Source organism: Penaeus monodon, chromosome 25 (assembly GCF_015228065.2).
Source record: "Penaeus monodon isolate SGIC_2016 chromosome 25, NSTDA_Pmon_1, whole genome shotgun sequence".
Taxonomy (NCBI): Eukaryota; Metazoa; Arthropoda; class Malacostraca; order Decapoda; family Penaeidae; genus Penaeus; species Penaeus monodon.
The window spans coordinates 18916281-18917786 of NC_051410.1; the positions used below are offsets into that span (position 1 = coordinate 18916281).

A 1506-nucleotide genomic window follows, 5' to 3' on the forward strand; every position below is an offset into this window, starting at 1 on the left:
AATTTCTACAAACCGTTGAATGTGTAGTTCTGTGCCTTTTTAGACTTCCACTGGTGGCAAAGAGACCATTGCATATTGTGCACTTATGTGTTCTCTGGCCAGTGTGTGTTTTGAAGTGTGACTTCAAAACACTCAGAGAATTAAACTGCCTGTAATGAAAGAGATTGTTCATTACACTAATTTTCATTGGAAGTCCCTTTACCCATTTACCTTAATCATCAGTCAAAAGGAGGAAAAGTAAATAATGAAATAAAAGTGAAAATGTAATAACAATAACAATAATGCAAATGGTTGTCAACACATAGTTGGAACTAGAAATTTTGGCCAATGAACAGCTGTCACATTTGTGGTTTTGATCCAAGAAGAGGAGCCATCAATACTATTATAGTTCCTGTGTGTGTAAATGTGTGTTTGGCCCAATATCTACCTTAAATTAATGTTTGTGATTCGAGAAGGAAAATTACCACTATTAGAAAGGCAATGAGGGGAGGCTATGCAATCTGAACTGGTGGGAGTGATGCAAGTCCTTCCTACTTGGTGTATAGAAATCACACAATTCAGAGAACAACAACGGACCAAAAACCTGTTATTTGTTGAACCTCCTGTAGCACAACAATATGCCCATGATGCTGCTCTAGTAAGTCAACAATTCTGAGTTTCACAGCGAGACATCCTACCATGAGTTTGAGAGGATCACCCTCAATGTAGTGTCTGATTACATGCTGGGATGAAAGGAGTTGATACTCAACTGCCTGGGAGTTCATCAGCTGCTACAGGAAGATTCTTTTTGACCTTTCTAACATGGCTGTGGTCATTGTCCACTGCATATGCATACAAAGTATTCAGCAGGAAATTGACCCAGTTACAATTTATGACACCAACAGGTAGACATCAGAGGAGTTCACTGCTGACACTGGCCAACAAACCTATGCCTCAGAAGCAGCACCAGTATATCTGGCCTAAAAAATACAAATACTGCCAATGTTGCAGCTTACACAAGTGTCGGCAGGTAACCAAGGCTATTTGCAAATCCTGCAAAGTACCATTAACCCAATTTGGCTACTTCTGCAACTGGCATACAGTGTGAATGAATTAGATGATGATAAACTAAAAGACAAAAAGAGAAAACTTCTTATTTTTCTGCAATTATATCTGCAATGCTTTTATTTCACAAACTGTCAAGCACTGTATGAGCTAAAATGAATACTATACTCCCTACTATGCCTGTTCCAACATACATATCACAATTTTTTTTTGCATTACACTTCAAATAATACATGGAATGCATTATCAAACTTAAAAAAAAAAATCATACAATGCTTAATTACACATACTCTAAATAAGTAGTTCCCAACCATGGCTTGTGACCCCCAAGGGGATTCAAGACACCTTTGGAAAAAAATATTATAGCCTAATTTTATAGAATCTGGTTCATATCAGGAACTTGCAATGAATCCATGTCCTTAGAGAATATTCTATAATAATCAAGTAAATGTAAATAGCAGA

General features: G+C 37.1%; 1 protein-coding gene across 1 annotated transcript in view; it reads right to left on the reverse strand.

Annotated features, from left to right (window-relative positions):
- LOC119589339 (zinc finger protein 236-like) overlaps positions 1-1506 on the reverse strand; it is a gene marked incomplete in the record, with an annotated part of 34598 nt that overhangs the window by 14217 nt on the left and 18875 nt on the right. Inside the window, 1 exon segment of the mRNA XM_037937958.1 lies at positions 14-149. Within this exon segment, the coding sequence (XP_037793886.1) occupies positions 14-149 (136 nt within the window).